The 16876-nt window shown below is 49.2% G+C and overlaps 1 protein-coding gene across 7 annotated transcripts in view; it reads left to right on the top strand.

Moving 5' to 3' along the window:
* The first annotated feature begins 9216 nt into the window (after window positions 1-9216).
* ASTN2 (astrotactin 2) overlaps window positions 9217-16876 on the top strand; it is an 827990-nt gene continuing 820330 nt past the window's right edge. For 2 of the 7 annotated variants that reach the window (XM_070596245.1, XM_070596241.1), the window contains exon 1: window positions 9246-9829. In XM_070596245.1, coding sequence (XP_070452346.1) covers window positions 9385-9829 — 445 coding nt within the window. In that variant the 5' untranslated portion in view covers window positions 9246-9384. Of the gene's footprint in view, window positions 9830-16876 lie in introns of all 7 variants that reach the window. The other 5 variants (XM_070596243.1, XM_070596247.1, XM_070596244.1 and 2 more) reach the window with 4 other exon arrangements.

Here is a 16876-nt window from a genome sequence, read left to right as displayed (position 1 = left end):
CCGTGTAGACTTGAATAATTTAAGCCATACTAACTTTCCGACACTCATTTCATCCTTTTCTAGTCTTCCCTCTCAACTGGCTAGCCACACTGACGTCAAATGTTTGGCTCCTGGAATTTGCCAAGTTCTCTCTCAGAGCCTCTGTGCTTGCTGCTCCCTCTGCCTGGAATTCCCTCCGACGCCCCGCTTGCTATAACCACTCCTATTCATCCTTCCTTGTTGCTAATTAATTGCTACATTTTCAGAGATGCATCACCTGGTCCTCAAGTATAAGTTAATTCCTCTCTCATTATCCTACTTCCTAGAACTATGTTCTTTTCCATCACAGAACATTTAAAAACTTTCAATCTTCTGTTCTCTTTTTTATTGTGGGAAGAACAGTTAACATGAGATCTACTCTCTTGAGTTTTTATGTCTACAATACAGTGTTGTTAACCAGAGGCACAGTGTTGTACGGCAGACCTCTAGAACTTACTCATCTTGCATAACTAAAACTTTATATCCATTGAATAGCCACTCCTCACTTCCTCCTCCCACATATTCATTTTTGCTTATTTGTTTAGGCGTACCTCTTGACTAAACTGTAAGCTCCATGAGTGCAGGGACCGTTTTTGTCTTGTTCACCATTGTATCCTCCTGGAGCATAGTATTCCATAATATTCCATGAAGGAGAGATGAGAGGAAGGAAGGGAGGGAGGAGGGGAGAAGGGAGGGAGAGATGGCTCTTTTGAGTTTAAATATTTTTTTTCTCCTTCCTTCTATAGACTGGAGTTCTAATAAAAAATAAATAGATAAGAATTGCATACGGATTATATATAGTGGGAAGAGGGACTTCCCAAAGATTTCACAGAAAGCCTTTCTAGAATGAGATGGAGTGCAGCTGGACCTTCAGGAGACATCGGGAGCCCGCAGAGCCCAGGCTTGCTGAGTCTGCAGATTATCATACAATAGTAGTCATCAAATATAGCTTGGTAAGTGGGTCAGGAGTGGGGAGTGTCCTCTGCCTCACTGAGATACATCTGAGCAAGGCCCTGGGAGTTATGTTTACATAAAGCACCTTAAGATAGTGGGAGGAACAGTGACAGGAGGCCGTGGAGTTGGGAGTCAGGGCGATGAGAGCCCTGCTGTAATAAAATGTGCAGGGGACTTGAAATATGGGCAGTCTTGGGGTCTCACCCCAGTTTGTCAACCAAACTAGCACTTGTCCTTGAATATAATAGAGAGAGTGTATCATTCCCATTTTATAGATGAAGAAATGATGCCCGAAGAGCTGAACAATTTGCCCAAGGCACCAAAGCTAGCAACTGGGAGAGTGGGGAATTGAACCCTGGTTTGCCTGGCTCTGAAGGTGGCTAAATAACATTACTTAAAAATTAAAAACAGGGGCTGGCCCCCTGGCTGAGTGGTTAAGTTCGCGCACTCCACTGCAGGTGGCCCAGTGTTTTGTTGGTTCGAATCCTGGGTGCGGACATGGCACTGCTCCTCAAACCACGCTGAGGCAGCGTCCCACATGCAACAATTAGAAGGACCCACAATGAAGAATATACAACTATGCACCAGGGGGCTTTGGGGAGAAAAAGGAAACAATAAAATCTTTTAAAAAAAATTAAAAACAATGTGCATAAAATAGCATCTATCAACACACTTAAAGATATAGACTGTGAGAAGATATCTGCTCTCTCCCTACCATGTGCAAGGTCACACAGGTGTTAAATGGCAGAGCTGAAGTTCAAAGCCACTGTTGTCTTATGCAAGAGATTGTGCTTTAAACATTCATTCATTCATTCATTTATTCACTCAACAAATAATCACTGATGGCTTAATACATGCCAGGTAGCAGGCAACAAGGTTGACAGGATTTCTGCCCTCGTGGTCATTTAGCAGAGAAGACAAATATTAAATAACACTCCTGCAAAGTGGTTGTCATCATCCCTGTTACAAAAGTATGGAAACTCTTAACCCCCATACTATCCTTCTTGTTGGAGGAGGTCATGAGAGGACTTGACCGCTGGTTACCCTGCAAGCTGGACCCAGGCAATCAGAGGCTCTCACCCCTTCCCCTCCTCTGTCCTTGAAATGTACATTGCACTCACATTCCTATAGCCGGAACTGTTTCAAGGACACAACCTTGAGAGAGTAACGTGTTGTTGAGACCATCTGGATGGCATACGTGACTGCACCCCGTTAAGGCCTCTATGTAAACTCTTAAGATTCTGGCAGGTGGGTACAGAGATCAACTCATCTTGCAGCCACCTAAGACAAGCCTCATATGTGATTTCTCTTGCTTGTTAAACCCGCTCATGTCCCAATCTGGAGTGGTCTGCCTCTTACTTTGGTCTCTCCTTGCCCTCCGTGTACCAGGGGCCAGTTTCTAATTTCTACCCAAAGGAGCTGGAAGGATTTTATTAGATGTAACTATCCCAGCATAGTGCATGCTATATATTTTCTACGTGTTCTCAATCCTTCCCGTGTAAAGGCGGGATTAAAAATTCCAACTTTGCAGGTGGTTGTGAGAATTAAAATAGAAAAAAAAAATGTGTTTTGTGCGTAACTCATAGTAGACATTCAGAAAATGCTGTAAAAATAATCACTCTATGCTGACATCACCTTCGCCAGTTCAAAATATAATAGTAAAAATAATGTGCTGCAGAAAGGAAAATGACCTAGTACTCAGTTGCAGAGAATAAAGCTTACATTTTTCATTAGTAATATACATTCTAATGCACCACCAGGTTAGCAGTTCAGCTTGAATAAATATAGAGAAGACACTGCAAAGCTTTTTTTTTTTTGACAAAAAGCAGAGTCCCAGAGAGAAAAGATCCCACACAGGAAGAGCCAATGGGACCCAGAAAGAGGATCCTAAAAATTCACCAGTAGTAAGATTTATCAGAAAAAGAGAAAGGAACATCAACCATTAAATATGTGTTAACCATGAAAGATGACAAATGTAACAAAGGAGGAAGGAAACAGAAGTAGGTAAAATGATTAAGTAGACAAAGAGGTACAGATATTTGGGCACAAGCAAATGAATGATGGGAATGAATTAAAGATTAGTGGATTTGAAAAAAAATGCAAAAGGATGAATGAGGAAAGAGAGTGACTTGCAAGGAGCATTGTGAGGATTTTGACTGGATGGTGTAAGAAGGATATGAAATGACTGCAGTAAATCACTGAACAAGAAGGAGTTGATTTAGAAGACTGGAGATGGGGAAAGTGGGAGGTAGCGAAAGGTATGAGCTGGAGAAAAAAGATAATAAATTTGAGAATCGTTAAGGGAAAGAGTCAGAGAAGTAGGGGGTTGCCGCAGAAATCAGTCAAACAGATGCAAGTAGGAATGAAGAAAGACAACGGTGATTAAAACATTCTTTCATTTTTCACGAAAGAGAAGTTAGAGACAATGGTAAAAGTTTGCTCTAAGTAAGATAGAGTGGAAATGTTCTGAAAAGGGAAATGAGAAATGGAGAGATGAAAGCAAAGAGACAGAGAGGTCACAGAAGGACCAAATAAATAGACATTTGGAGGTGGAAACAAGCTACTGTTACTGAGGACCAGTTAATGTGCCAGAGAGCACCTGGTATTTCCATTTATACCTGCTGGCTCATTCAACCTTCCCATTACCCCACTTATAGGAAAGGAAATTAAGGCTCAGAGAGGTTGTGAATCACTAAAAATTAGCCAACTAGTAAGTGGTAGAAAAAGAATTTGAGCTTACATCAAGGAGAGGTTTCTAAGTCAAAGAAACAGATTGCAGTAACAGATATTTACAGTATCTATTTTGGATACATCAAGAATAAAAAGAAAAGCTTCAAGATCGACCTTAATCTTCTAATTGATCCTATACTAACTGATGGAGCTGAGCTCTGCAGGGGTCAAGATGCTCTGCCGGCAGCACTAAGACAAGAGAGTGTCTGAGGGGAGGTGGCTGAAGGGAAGAAAAAGAAACAATGTTCTGGGTGATGAATGGAGTCAACACGTTGCAGGGAGCCAGGCACGATTAAAAGAACACATGAGTTATAGAGCCGGCAATGATTGAAGGGAGAGAAAACAAATGGTGAGGATTTGCCAGTAGGAAGAGGATTGATGGAAGATTGAGCTTAGATAGAGCAGAGATGAAGCAGGAGGGAGCAAGCTCTCCTCCTGAATTGGAGTTTATTTGTGTTCTAGTGATCATCTTGAGGCTTAAAGGAAAAGGTAGGAAGGAAGGAAAGAAAAGAAGGAGGGAGGGAGGAAAGGAGGGAAGAAATGAAGGCGGGAAAGGAGGACAGACAGATGGACAGAGGGAGGAAAGTGCACTCACTGTAGAAAACCATAAGGATAGTCTGTTTTCTTCACTGCAGAATGATGGCTAGTGCCTAGTACAATACCTGTCCTAGAGGGAAAAGTCAATCAATACATGATCATTCATGGACAAAATACTTATTTTGTGTCTCTACCCTATGTTAGTTGCAGTAGCAGCTCCCATGAACACCATGTTGACCAAGACACACATGGTCTTTCACCTCTTGGATTTCCCAGTCTAGTGGGTAAGACACATCAAGAAAATACACTAATCAATGGACAATTATTAAAATATGGAATGAGTATGACTAAAAAACTATAGGGAAAGCACTTTGATGGGCTAGTGGTTAAAGTTTGGTGTGCTCTGCTTTGGTGACCTGGGTCCCTGGCGTGGAACCACACCACTCATCTGTCAGTAGCCACGCTGTGGTGGTGGCTCATATAGAAGAACTAGAAGGACTTACAACTGGAATATACAACTACGTACTGGGACTTTGGGGAGGGAAAAAAAAGAGGAAGATTGGTAACAGATGTTAGCTCAGGGTTAATCTTTCCCAGAAAAACAAAAAAACTATAAGGAGATCTAAACAGTGAAGATAGAGAGGGCTAGCTTAGACTGAGCGGTTAGTTATCTCACAGAAAGTGCTTTATTAGCTAAGACTTATAGGTAAGTGAAAGGCAGCGGGGTGAAGTCCGGAGGGAGCTCTCTCCAGGCAGAAGGAGGAGTCTGTGTGGGAACACTGGGGCAACAAAAGCTTGAAACATCCCAGGAACAGAAAAGAGATACATGCGGCTGGAACGGAGTGGCAGTGGTAAGGATCTTGTTACATGAGGCAGGAGAGGAGAACAAGGAGTTAGACATGTAAGATGTGTGGATTTACTTATAACATTAATGAGAACCTCATCTGGGCTGGACATTTTCATACAGGTGATTTCATTTTATTCCCATAATGATCCTGAAAAGCAGGTACTCCTTTCCCATTTCACAAATGAGAAAATGAAAGGTCTAGCAGGGTCATTATTAAGTGGATTGACCCAGTAGATAAATAGCAAAGATGATATCACAGCCACAGCCTTGTTGGCCTCTCCAGTCCCTGCTTTTCCAACTGGACTAGGCTGCCTCAGTCCGATGGTTTGAATAGAAAGAATTTTTTAAAAACAATAGAGTATGGGGGGAGGAGAAGAAAAGAAAAAAACAAGTTACAAAACTCCCTAGAAAGATAAATATGAAATATGAAAGAGGAAGCATTTGCTGGGAGGACTGGGAAAGAGAAAGAATGAAAAGGAATCTTGGATCAGTGGAGTCAGAGATGGGGGTACAAGGGGAAACTGGAGGAGAATCAATTGCATCAATAATGAAATGTAACTAATTAAATCCATGATGAAATGTGACTGAGTGAAGAGGAAAGGACAAGGGAAGAGAGAAGCTGAGAGGGAAAAGAGTGGAGCCCCTGGCCACAACACAGGACACTGGAATATGAATAGGGAAGGCACAGCATACTGGGATAGGTGGGGAACGGGTGGCATGCTGTGGCAGAGAGAATAAGGATTTAGGAGTGAGGCCAACTTGCGTTCCACCACTTGATAACGGCATGATCAAAGTCAAGTGTCTTAGCTTCCCTGAGCCTGCAATTTGACATCTACCAAATGGGGATAAGAAGCTTTACCCCAGAAGTTTCTGGGATTATACTTCAAAGATGTAGTTATAATTTATTGAGCACCTACTATGTTAGGCACTTTGCATAATTATTTCTGAAGCCTCACTACCACCAGAAGGCAGGAATTGTTATCATCGTTCAGGGATAGAACACATAAAGTTTTGAAGTCGCAGAGTATGTGTTCAGAATATGAGTTCTTTTCCTGTGGTCGTTCCAGATTTGACACCGCCTTCTAGGTGAAGTTGGTCCTCCTCAAAATGAACGGCCAATTCCTTGCCTGTCGTTTCTGTCTTGTCTTCAGTCATTCCCTCTCCCTCCTCACTGAACTTCCTCCATCGCTCCTTTTAAGCTTTGCCCTCTCTGCCCTCCATTTGTTCCACTGTGTTCTAAGGCAGGTGTCTTGGCTGCAAGCAACAGGTACCAATTCCGGATAATTTAAGCAGAAACAGAATTCTGTAAAGTGATGTTAGGTTACTTCGAATCTCCAGGAAGGCATGGGATCTGGGCTTAGAGGCCATGAAGTCAAGAGCACCACTCCAAATCACGGCACAGAACTGGCTGATGGAGATATTATTGTAGCAGCTGCAGTCAGGCATAAACAAGGCAATTGATACTCTTGACACCCATGACACTGCGCTCTGAGCAGGGCTGTTAGAGCCATTTCCACTAGCAGTGAAACCTGGATGTGGCCACTTTGGTCCCAAGTAGATTCTGCTCCATTCCAGCTTCCTTGCCAGCATCTGGGGTGAGTGGGTCTGATTGGTGAACTGTCACATGCCCAAGTCCTAGCTGCAGTGGAGACTGATAAAGTCCCTGGAAATTTTAGCCTCTTCCCGGGAGGTGGGCTGTGCCTCCAAGAGTGAAGCATCCTCTGATGCAGGAAATTCATTCAGATGCTGTGCAGTTGCAAAGCATGCCGAATGCCAGCTTTAACTTGGAATGTCCACCCCCATGCTACTAGTTCTTGATGGCTCAATTCCAATGTCACCTCCTCTGGGAAGCTTTCTTTGATTTCTCCAAGCATAAGTTTCAAAGCCTCTCATAAAAGAAACACATGTCTGTCTGCCTACCCGCCTGCCTGGTATCTGAGATATTTCTGTGCCTGTCTCATTGCCCTCCCCCCGTCATTATAGGTTCCCCAAGGGCAGGAGCTGTGTTTATCCATCTCTCCATCCCCATATAGTGCCTGGTAGGAGCCCTGGATATTTGGTGATGAATGAATGAATGAAAGTGTTGGTCGCATTTGACAGGCCTTTGTACCAGAGGTCCATGAAGGACTTGCACAGACTCTGCCTTACATAAGGGAGCCCTTTTTTCCTGGTGTGCACTTCTATAAATGGACTATGTCAGCATATTTGAAGAAAGGGGCATAGAGAATCGGAAAGCCCCATTGCAGAGGATAGTGGCGGATTGTACGGGTACAAAGGAGAGACTGAGGGAGGCAGGGCGACATATTTTGGAGGAGTAAATGAACTGGAGCAGGCATCAGAGAGGCAGGAGACGATTTCGAATCAGAGGACTTGAATGACCAGATTCCACCAGCCCCCACCTTGGGTTCACAGATTAGTAAACTGAGACAGGAGAGGCACCCTTACAAACCTCAGAGCTGAAACAGACCCAAACGCGCTCATACAGATATGTCCTTCACAACATCTTTGATAGGTGGGCTTTTCAAGGTCACAGAGGACAGAGTAATCTCAGGGAAGCAGCCAAGGCTTTGGAGCCTGGAGTTCCAGTCTCAGCTCCTCTGTTCATTAGCTGTGTGACCTTGGGAAGTCCCTTCCCCTCTCTGACCTCCCGATGTCAGTTTTCTAATCTGGAAAATGGGAATCATCTTACTCATCTCATTGGGTTACGGTTCTGTATAAAAGGCAACATATGTACTTGTCTAGCACTAGGAGAATGCTTAATACACAGTATTACCGAGTCCAAGGTCACAAAACAGCTTTTGAATTTTCCCTTTTTTTGGTCCTCTGCCTTTATCCAAAGTCATAAAAAAGTACACAAAATACGATGAGAGGAAAAAGGTAATTCATGTGAAGGGTTAAAGATAGAAAGGAGGAAAGAAGCAGAAGAGGGAAGTGCTAGGAAGAGAGAAGTTAATGCACAGAGATGGTACAAAATGTGCACATGGGCGAGCAATACAGAGATGGGAAATGGCTCACAAATTGTACGGAGGAAGCATTTATAAGATTAAAGTCAAGATGAGGAAGAAGGAAATGAGTAGAGAGATGAAAGAGAGAACAGAGAGAGGAAAGATGAAGAAAGTAGGGGTGTGGAGAAGGGGGGTACCGCTTGAGCACTAGATCCCGGGGGAGATGACACTTCCCTGGAGGACCCGAGTAGGTGAGCCACAGAGTCGGCCCAGGGCCAAAGGCTGCCCAGCGTCTGAGGACCTAGGTTTACTGACCAACTTGAATCTAGGCGAGGAAGGACTAGGGGTGAAGGATTGGTGAACAGACCCCTCCTCTGGGAATGGGGCAGAGGATGTAGGAGCCCGTGGGAGCCAGAAGCAGAGCAGTAGGTCTCTCCCTCGCACCTTTTTAGGAATTTCACGCAGGGGGCAAGAAGCAGCCAAGTAGATCTGCTCCAGGCTAGGAGGAGGGATCCAAAATAAAAGGGTGTGAGTGGGCTGGTTTGCAGGGCGGCAGCTAGGGACCGGGAGCATCCTGGCCCGAGTCAGTTTGAGAGAGTAGGGGCTAGAGGGAGGAGTTCAATACCCCTGTGTCCATTAGCAGTTAGCGTACTACCGAGGCCTGGGTGGAGGGGAGAGGTCAGGATCTGGTGGTGGGAAAATGAATGCGTGAATTGTGGGAAAGTGGGTGGGGAGGGGGCTTTGAGGCCACAAGGAATTATTTCAGGGACTAGAAAAGGGTACAGGACTTGTTATTGGGCTTGAGCGAAGACAAAGTTAAGCCTTGGCTATCCAGAAGCGCCCCTGACTCCCAAGAAGGCGGGGCCTGGAGCAAGGCTGGGCTAAGGCGCGCCCCGAGGTGCAACCTTCGGATTGAGCCAGGGGTGGGGTGAAGCTGGGCAAGCTGGGTTGAGCCAGAGGGAACCAGGGGAGGCGCGAGGGGGTCCCTAAGTCTTAAGAATTTGGAGAGGGGTGCTGTGGCCAAAGAACATCGGGAGGGCGGCATTGGGGGATCTTGGGAAAGGAGAAGGGGCGACTGGGATTTGCACGAGGCCGGGCGGAGCCTCCGAAACGCTCGGGGTCTGCGGGGGGAGCCAGAGAAGGGGGCGGGCGGCGGGGCCCGGGGAGGCGGCGCGGCGGGGCGGGCCGGGCCGAGCGAGAGGCGGAGCCGGGAGCTGGGGGCTGCTGGCGAGCGGCTCCCACGGCTCCTTAGCTCCGGCGTCCTGGTTCGCTTCGGCGTCCGCCGCTGCCGCCTCTTCTTCCTCCTCCTTCGCCACCGCCGCCGCGGCTCGCAGCACCGCAGCCGCTCCCGCCATGGCCGCCGCCGGCGCCCGGCGCAGCCCCGGCCCCGGCTTGGGGCTCCGGGGGCGGCTGAGGCTCGGCTTCCACCCGGCGCCGCCGCCGCCGCCGCTGCTGCTCCTCCTGCTCCTGCTGCCGCCGCCGCCGCTGCTGGCCGGCGCCACCGCCGCCGCCTCGCGGGAGCCCGACAGCCCCTGCCGGCTCAAGACCGTCACGGTGTCCACGCTGCCCGCTCTGCGGGAGAGCGACATCGGCTGGAGCGGCGCCCGCGCCGGGGCCGGGACTGGGACCGGGGCCGGAGCTGCCGCCGCCGCCGCCGCCGCCGCGTCTCCGGGCGCCGCCGGCTCCACGGGCACTGCCGCCGAGTCGCGCCTCCTGCTCTTTGTGCGTAACGAGCTGCCCGGGCGCATCGCGGTGCAGGACGACCTGGACAACACCGAGCTGCCCTTCTTCACCCTGGGTAAGGCGGGGCGCCGGCACACGCGGGGTCCCAAGGAACCGCGAGCCCCTAAGTGAAGCCGACTGGCGGGGGCGCCCTGTGGATCCCCGCCCCGGGCTGCCCCGAGCGGGGTTGGGAGTGGGCAGCTGAGGGGCCCAGAGGGCATACAGGTGGTTGGAAAGGAGTACGGGCCAGGAGGTCCCGCAGAGCGCGTGGCGGGAGCTCGGGGGCGTGCCAACCCTCCCGCAGCGGGCACCGGTCCCTAGGTCTGTCAGTCCAGACGCTGAGCTCTGCCGCGATTTGTTCCTGACGTCAGGACCCCAGATCGCCGAGTGTGCTCGAGCTAGGGGCCAGGGTAGTCCCCTCTCCGAAGCCAGGTCCAGGTCCAGCCGCCCGCTGCTCCTCTGGGTATGGTCACTGGCCGCCCGCGGTTACCGCCCCCTCGCTCTCGCTTCGGAGTTGTTGACTCTGCTCTTCCGGATGGATTTTCCCGAGAATCGGAGCGGAGAAGCTGCACGTAGAATCATCCAGTCCGTGTAAACTCGGTTTCCGTATGGGTTGGGTGACCTTGGACATGTCCCTTCCCCTCTCTGGGCCTCAGTTTTGGCCATCCGTGCAATGGGGCTGGGGAGGATTGAGTGATTTCTGAGGACTGGGAATCTGAGCCCTAGGTCTTCACTTTCAGATTCTGCGATCGTCCCTCCTGTCGCATCGCTTTTCTAGTCCCCTCCCGGCGGAGAGCGGGTTTGTCCCCGCAACTGACTCTCTGGGCTCATAATAATAACTTAAAGGCCAGAAAAAAGAAGGGTAGAGGAAAAGGGTCGGGGTGGGGGCTCAAACGGAAAAGTTAATCAGAAAGTTCGCCAGCAGCTTGCTGCCTGCTGGTTCCCAGCGCGAATCCCGGAGGAGTCGGCCCTTCGGTGGAGCTGTGGGAAGCGCGGCTGATTTCCCACCCGGGTAATTGATAGCTTAATTATCTCGGAGAGCGTTTACAAAAATGTTGTTCCCCCTTCACTCTCCGGCGCTCGCTGATCGCTCGCTCACCCCTCCCCTCTTGGGGGCGCGGGGCGCGATTGGTTGTCGGTGTCTGGCCAACAACAGCGCCTGGAAGGCGCCGGGGGCTCGCCCGGAGACTCCCGAGCTCCTCTTCCCCGGATCCTTGCCTTCCCGGGATCCAGCTCAGCTCGGGCATCGCCGGGGTGATGGGCTCTCGCAGTCAGCGCCTTCAAGATCCCGGCTTGAACCTCTGAGGTTAACTCTTTTCTTGCCCAGCAGGCTCCAAAGAGGAATCAATGGACTAGACTCCTGTCTCCTGGGAGCCATAATATTATTTAATGTATTTTTGTGATCCCCCCCGCCCCCGTCCTTTCATGCTGGATGCCTCTGGAGATTTGAGCGTGAGCCAGGCCGTCTTGTTTTCTGCGCTTGAGCCTCGGGGGCTGGCCCCTCGGCTCTCCCCAGCTGGCTGTAACCTGAGCATGCTGAGCTTTCTGGAGGCGAGGCGGGAGAGCGCCTGGCAGGTTCCCAGGGGACTTCCCGCGGCGGCGCGTCTGGCTTGCGACACACACACGCACACACTCAAGCATACACACACGCGCGGACACGCACATACACACACACCAAGAGCGCTTCGCACGTGCACCTGTGGGGCTGCCTATTGCCAAGGAAGAGGATGAGGGGTGGAGATGGGTCTCCTTGGGGCGAAGAGCTAACCTTGGGCTCATGGCTCTCCCTCAGGGAAGGGTCTTTCCGGAGACGCGGAGGGTGGCCGGTGGCCACCACTTCCAATCCCACCCGTCTCCCTCCGCCCTCGCCGTCTCTCTACTCCAGGGCGCCCTGAGAGGTCAGGAGTGGGAACCTCACTAAACGGCTGTTTAAATGAGGGGGAAGGGGGACATTCTGGTGTATGGCGTGACTTGGAAGGGAAGACCTCAGAGCATTCCAGTTCCCCGAGGATGTGGAGGACCCGGTCCAGGCAGCTATCGGAGTCGTCCCAGAATTCCTGGAGCTGGCAATCTCTTTTTTTTCTTTTTTTTGAAACTTTGGTTTTCAAGAGGGAATGGGTGTCAGGGAGCTGGGGGCAAGCTGAGTGAGGAGCTAAGCGAGGAGCTGGAAGTCTTAAATCCCCCAGGACGTCAGCGTCAGCTGGAGAGTCTCCTGGTGCCGTCCACTTGGAGCCTCCCGCCTTCTCTGACGCATGCTGCTGAGCCCGGTGGCTGGGGACTGCCTGCTGTGGAGAGGCGGGTGCTGTCCTCCTTGGCAGCTCTGAGCCCTTTGGATGCATGTGGGGATTCGAGTTCCTGCCTCCTCCTCCCCCCGGCGCCCTGGACTGGCAGCTCAAGGCGCTCCTGCCGGGGATTTGGCTAGCGAGGTACACCAGATGGCCGAGTATAGCAGGAGCTGTGTAGGGAGACGTGGGCTTTTTATTTGTGTTGGTCTTCCACTGTTTGCTGTAAACACAGAGTGCACAATGAGCTCTGGGAGGGCCAGGCTGGCTGGAAATGAGGGCTGCTGAGGGGTGGCGGGAGGTACCCTGAGTCATTTATGGCCATATCTTTCTCTGGGTCCCGAGGCAGCCCCATCCCATCATCCCATCCCCAGACCTTTAAAACCCCCTTGCCCAGTGTCTGTGTCTGGCGGGTTCGATGAGTCTTTCACTACTTGCCAGTCTTTCACTACTAACTTGCGTATGCCACATCTGGTCGTGCAAAGTCAGAACATGCCAAATCCTGCCAATAGTGGGGTGTGTGGAGCCACCGCTAGGGGGTGCTGGTGTCTGCTAAAGCCCTAGGGCCATGCTTTGGGTTGTGGGCCCAAAGTGGTGGTGGTAAAATATCCCTGGCTTTAGGAGCTGGCCCGGTGGGATAGTGGTTAAGCTCATCCGCTCCCCTTTGCTGGCCTTGGATTTGCCGCACAGTGCCCGGGCGCGGACCTACGCACCTCTAATCAAGCCAGGCTGTGGTGCGTCCCTCGTGCAAAATAGAGGAAGATTCGTCCCGATGTTAGCTCAGCCACAATCTTCTTCAAGCAAAAAGAAGAAGACTGGCAATAGATGTTAGCTAAGGGCCAGTGTTCCTCACCAAAAAAAAAAAAAAAAAAAAAAAAAAAAGAAGAAAGAAAGAAAGAAAAAGAAAATGCTGGCTTTAAAGGAAGTGAATGGAACAAACAAAAGGTAGAGTTCCAGGGCCCGCCTGGGGCAGTGGTTAAGTGCGCACGTTCCGCTTTACCGGTTTGGATCCCGGGTGCCAACATGGCACCACTTGGCACGCCATGCTGTGGTAGGCATCCCACATATAAAGTAGAGAAGGATGGGCATGGATTTTAGCTCAGGGCCAGTCCTCGTCAGCGAAAAGAGGAGGATTGGTGGCAGTTAGCTCAGGGCTAATCTTCCTCAAAAAAAAAAAAAGAAAAAAGGTACAATTTGCATTTTACCCTAAGTCCAGTTGGGGGACCTCAAGGTGGTTTCGCACACATTGCCTACCATCCCCATTCACCAAAGTCACCTACGTACCTGGCCATCCCTCCCTCTGTTCTGCCTCTCTTGTTTGAGTTATCAGTTCTCGTACTGGTAATGCCCAGACTTAGAAGACTTTTCTTCAGATCTTTTCCTCTCATATTTCTACTCTCCCCTTCATGTTCCAGCCTGCTTTATGTAGATGGAAGTTTCCCTCAGAGGTGAACGCTCCCCCAAGTTTCTGAGTCAAGACCTCTTCCGAAGAATCTGGGTATCAGTCAATTGCATCAACCATGTGAAATTCCCTGAAAGTGATCAAGGGATGGCAAATAGTTGTTGAATCCTTAATGGAGTGCAAAAAGCTTTACTCTTGCTTTTTATTATTCATTCACATAAAATATATGGAGTAGGCACCGCTATTATTCCCATTTTGCAGGTTGCAAAGCATTCTAGTCTGAGGTCACGCTGTGGGTAAAGGGCGGACCTGGAACTGGAATTTCAGTCTACCAGACACCTACATTCCTGGTAATTGCTGAACAGGCATCCTGAGCCAAATATGCATTGAGGGGCTGGTGACATTGATGCAGAAGCATGGTGCTGGGTCCTGTGGACCAATATCACAATCATCAACATGACAAGAGCCTTTCTTCAAAGAAAATTCAGCTACAATGGTGAGCTGAAGTATCAGAGTTTGAAAGTGAGGCCTGAGTTAAATGACCTCTAATGACCCTGCCACCTCGAAGTTCCATGACTCATGGGATGTCAAAGTGCATTCTATTTAATGGTTCCAATGAGTGATGGAGATGACATTCTGTGACATCAGGGAGGGAAGACATCTCTAGAGACTCAAAGAAGGCTGGAGATACTTCCTGGACAGGGAACAAAAACCTAGCTAGGCTTTGGAGGAAATGCTGGAAGAGAAGTTGAATGTTCCAATGCAGCTTGGGAACTTAATACTGGTTAGGATCCGGAAATCTCAGCTGTGGCCCACTGTGACCTTGAACAAGTCATTTATCCCCAGAGCATCAGTTCTTTGTGCTGTAATATGAGTGGGTAGATGAGCCCTAAAATAATACTTTGCTATAAAGATTTTATGAACTTGAAGTGCCATGACCCACTCAGTCACTCTGACTAGTTCCTCTTGCTTCTCACTGTCTTCTTTCCTTTGCCAGTAACGTGGGAGTGTCGGGAAAGATTGATTTAAAAGAAAGAATTTGAACAGGAGCACCTGCCAGTGCAGAGCTTCCGAGGTGAACCCGCACATCACTCAGTCCTCATCTGCCCTCAGGCAGCCCCAGAGTCCACTTGTGGATTTAGCTTTCATGCCCTACACGTAGAGAAATGGCATCCTTCTTCCTGTGCTTAACAATGGTCCGGCCGGACTGTTTATCACCAGTCTTGATTCAGTAAAAGCGGGGAACAGAGATAAAATTGAGTAATCACTCATTGTCAACATTCTTACTAATTTGCCTTGTCATGTAAATCCCACAGGTGGAGAGTGTGCTCTGTTATTTGCAGGAGACCCTGTGAACAAGGAAAAATTATCTGGTGGTGTGTCTTTAAATGCACCTGCTTGAGTAGATTTGGCAGTGTCCTGAAGATCTCTCCCAAAAAGATGCTCTTAGCAGGCAGCTGGTTGGCTGGGGTGGAAGAGAAAGACGCAGTCTGAAAATGTGAGCTTGGTCAGTTCTTCAAAGATTCCTTAAAATACAGACAAAAATGGACACCCAAAGAGAAAAGCCTCCAGAAGGACTGAGGGGCCAGGTCAGAATGGTTGCCTGAAGCAGGGAGTTTAGCCTAAGAAGAACAGCCCACAAAGGGCTGACAGAGCTTCCTTCAAATGTCAGCACAGAATGAGGAATGTGCTCTTTTCTGTCTAGTTCTAAGGAATGTTCAAAAGGTGAGATACTAAGGGGATGGAGTTCAATCCACAGGAAGACGTGTCTCATGGAGCTGTCCAGCATCCCGGCATTCTGACCCCTAGTGATGCTAGGATCCCGGTCCCAGGAAGGCTTGGAGCCGAGACGACACAACCATTTGGCAGGCATTTGGAGAAAGGATTCAAGCCCTGGGAGACTTTGAGGCTATCTGCCCTTTTTGGTTTCTGGTTTGATTCTCAAGATGGATGCCAGTTATTAAGACGGAGAAAGAACAGATACAAATAGTAGTAAGCTGAGTCTTCTGTAGGGATTTCTGACCACACGATATTCATTAAAGTCAATTCCAGTGTACTTTTCTGTATGGGTGAGAGAGGGAGAGATTCTGGGGTGGATAAGAAGGAGAATTTGATGTCTTTAAACAAAGCTAGGCTTAAAACACATATATACTATTTCCTCATTTGGGCACCAGGTCCCTTGTCACTAAATAAAGTATTTCAGTAGCACTCAAACTTCAAGGTCCCACCCTGCTGTGATGTTCCAGGTTTCTGGGACATTGTAACTAAGGGGCCTGGGAGGGAGGGTGTTCAGTGGTCTCTTATCTGAGTCTTTTCCTCATTTCCACTCACTTCTGTCACTCCATCCCCATCCCTTTGATGAAACCCACTTAATACTCACTTGAGGCAGAGAGGAATGTATTGGCTGCCCTTAGAAAGTACTATATTATGGAGAGGAAACGGGGGAGGGAGAGAGGAGGACTCCTTTCAGCTGTGTTAGAGAGCCTCAAGTTTGGTCAAGGCCAACCAGATTTGCTGTTTCCAGGGGTCAAGGACACCAGCCAAAAAAGCCCAGCTCTGCAAACTTTGTTGTGACCCAGAGCTTGATCATTTTCCTGAACTGGGCCCTCAGGCTGTAAGATCATTCTGTAATTTTATTTTACAACAGGTCCAGCAGTAGGATTGACCAGGCCTCTGGAAGGCAAAGCCTCGTGCTTCTCACCTCTTTGTCTTGCTGCAAACTAGGCCCTGGCTGCCCTAGGATGGTGTGAACATATGTACTGCGGGGAGAGAAGGATGGAGAGGGACCGTGACTTCTTGGGGTGAAGTCATGAAACTGTTACCATGACCAGCAACTTTGATGGGCTGACAGCATCACAGAGTTTCAGAGCACACTGAATCCACCCCCTTCATTTGATATGGTAATGCTGGAGCCCAGACACAGGAAGAAACCTGCTTCAGGACCAGTAGTTCAAACTTCAACCCAGTGGGCTTGAATCCCACTCCACACTTCTTTCCATCACGCTGGACCCCTACCACATCTTAGTGTCCACAACTTGGCTGCACGTCATCAATTGCACCACTCTCTCCTCCCCTCTCCTTGCAAAAAGACAGAAAACAAAAATCTAAGGCAAAATATGTGCCTAGGGAAATTGAATTTGTTCTCCTGCCCAAATATCCAGCTGGTTGGCTCTAGTCTCTCCTGAGAACCTGAGCTGATAGGTTTTGTTGTAGAGGAGGTGGAAGCCTCCATTGCCTTTCACTAGCTGCCTTTGGGGGTGAGCAGAAGAAGCTGCTCTTTTCCAGGAAGGGGAAGAGGCAGATTTAACCTTGAGGTGGAGCAGCATTATGAGGATGCTTCCTTCACCGAGCTGCTACTTTCCCAAGTTCTCGTACTGACCAGCTAGTGGCAACAGAAGATTAACTATCGCGCGAGAGAGCTGGCTTTTCTTTCCTTCCA

This window comes from Equus przewalskii, chromosome 26 (assembly GCF_037783145.1).
Source record: "Equus przewalskii isolate Varuska chromosome 26, EquPr2, whole genome shotgun sequence".
NCBI lineage: Eukaryota > Metazoa > Chordata > Mammalia > Perissodactyla > Equidae > Equus > Equus przewalskii.
Note: the sequence above shows the minus strand (reverse complement) of the source record. Positions and strands in the feature narration are given on the sequence as shown.